Source organism: Temnothorax curvispinosus, unplaced genomic scaffold, assembly GCF_003070985.1.
Source record: "Temnothorax curvispinosus isolate PA1 unplaced genomic scaffold, ASM307098v1 QBEX01018355.1, whole genome shotgun sequence".
NCBI lineage: Eukaryota > Metazoa > Arthropoda > Insecta > Hymenoptera > Formicidae > Temnothorax > Temnothorax curvispinosus.
Window position 1 is genome coordinate 93 of NW_020228135.1, and position 1,996 is coordinate 2,088.

The following is a 1,996-nucleotide window of genomic DNA, read 5'->3' on the forward strand; positions in this document are numbered from 1 at the left end:
AGATCTTGACAACATATATGATCAGTTAAGATCATCGAAGAGCGGTTTTTTTAAGCAATTTTATCCAAATGGTCTCATTCTACTTATTATCCTAACAATAAATATACTCACATAATGTATCATACTTATAAAGAGCAAAGAAGAATTTAAAAATATTAGGATCTCAGTAAATTTCACGTCATTTTGATAATAAATAAACAACTGCATTTTATAAGTGCATTTTACGTAATGATGTTTTTAGATGGAATCATTCCGAAGACTTCTACGTGTTTCAATATATTCATCAAAAAGTAATTTTCAAAAGAGAAATGGTTATCAATATTGATGTAGCTGATGAGGCATTCATATATTTAATGGGCCATGTCGTAGATAACAAAATTTTATTTCCGGCTATGGGATATCTTTTTTGTCTCTGGGAGATGATGGCATCGTTGAATAAACAAGAGTGTACCAATGTACCAATCGTATTTGAAGACGTTAATTTTATTCGTGCTACAGTACTATCACAACAAAATGAGATTGAATTAACTTTTTCGATTCAAGAAGGTAATATTATTACGTAAACAGTTAATTTTCTCATGCGAGTATTAGATTTTAAGATTTAGGCCACTTTTATGATGCAATATTTCTATATGCTATAATTAAAGTAAAATAAAATAAAAGTATACAGATGAGAATAATTAAATCAAGCACAGGAATCTTTCCTTTAACAAATCAACTGCTTTTGTAAGATTCTAAACTTCATATTGATATATTTTTATTTATTTAATTTATTATAACATTTTATATTTAAAGAATTTATATCTATATCAAGGTACCAACAGGTTTGAAATAACCGAAGGAGATAATGCTATTGTTACTGGAACAGTACGAATTCCAAACAATATTGAAAATGAAAAAATATCAGCTAATCTTGCTGAATATATCGATGATGACGAAGAAATGAATGCAAAAGACATCTATAAGGAATTAAGACTTCGCGGTTATCAATATACCGGCGCATTTCGTGGATTACAAAGTGCATCGGTTTCGGGATCAAACGGTCATATCGCATGGACATCTAATTGGGTGGCATTTATGGACAGTATGTTACAGATGATGATATTAGGACAGAATTCAAGAAGCCTTTATGTTCCAACAAGAATTCGCAAACTGACTATTGATCCAAAATATCACACACAGATAATTCAGGATTATCCAATTGAAGATAGACGTAAGTAAAATAACTGATACAATGCGGCCAATTGCCTGACAAATAAATTTCATTCGCTACGTTGCAGAATTCTCTGTTCGTCGTTACAAGTCTTCAGACGCTATAATATCTGGAGGAATAGAAATTTGTGGCACTGTTGCTACACCTATATCTCGCCGAAAAAAAGTAGTTAATACCGTTCTTGAAGAATACAAATTTGTTGCTCATCGTGATTTAGGTACTATGTCGTTGCAAGATGCAGTAAGAATGTCGGTGCACATTGCACTCGAATGTTACAATGTGACAAATGTTAAAATTATCGAACTTGTCGATGACAGTGACAATGTGACACCAGAAGATTTAAATTCTCCAGTTATTAGTGAAATCTTAAATAATTTACCGCAGATTCGACACCACACTAAACTCGTGAAGACTCACGAAAAATTCCCAAATATCTCTTTGCCCAACGATGTTTCTACCACGGAGATTACTAAGTTATCGAAAAACGAGAACTGTCTGATGATCATTGGTTTCGATATTTTGACAAAAAATAGCAAGAAATTATATGAACAGTTATTGCCTTTATTAATGCCGCAAGGTTTTATATTAACTCTGGAAAAATCTGGTGCGGTTTGCGATTATTCATGTCTGAAAACATATGAGTTGGATGTCATACTGGAGAAACAAATAAATGAAAAGACGCTTTGCTACTAAGAAAAATGCGAAGTGTTGCGAAAAACCAGCGGATTGTACATGTGAACAATTATGAGTTTACGTGGGTAGATGAACTAAAGTCAATCATGA

At 32.2% G+C, this 1,996-nt stretch overlaps 1 protein-coding gene across 1 annotated transcript; it reads left to right on the forward strand.

Moving 5' to 3' along the window:
* Positions 1-243: 243 nt before the first annotated feature.
* On the forward strand, positions 244-1,990 carry LOC112468339 (fatty acid synthase-like). Its single transcript, XM_025037465.1, has 3 exons — positions 244-546; positions 815-1,213; positions 1,281-1,990. Exons 1-3 carry the CDS (start codon positions 309-311, stop codon positions 1,904-1,906), a joined length of 1,263 nt encoding a protein of 420 aa, XP_024893233.1. The 5' UTR covers positions 244-308; the 3' UTR covers positions 1,907-1,990.
* The last annotated feature ends 6 nt before the right edge of the window (positions 1,991-1,996 follow it).

Bases quoted from the DNA above. Each gene is read 5' to 3' on its own strand.
- LOC112468339 (XM_025037465.1), top strand. From the start codon at position 309: ATGGTTATCAATATTGATGTAGCTGATGAGGCATTCATATATTTAATG. The intron at 547-814 runs GTAATATTATTA...ATCTATATCAAG, and splicing joins AACTTTTTCGATTCAAGAAG to GTACCAACAGGTTTGAAATA. The intron at 1,214-1,280 runs GTAAGTAAAATA...GCTACGTTGCAG, and splicing joins TTATCCAATTGAAGATAGAC to AATTCTCTGTTCGTCGTTAC.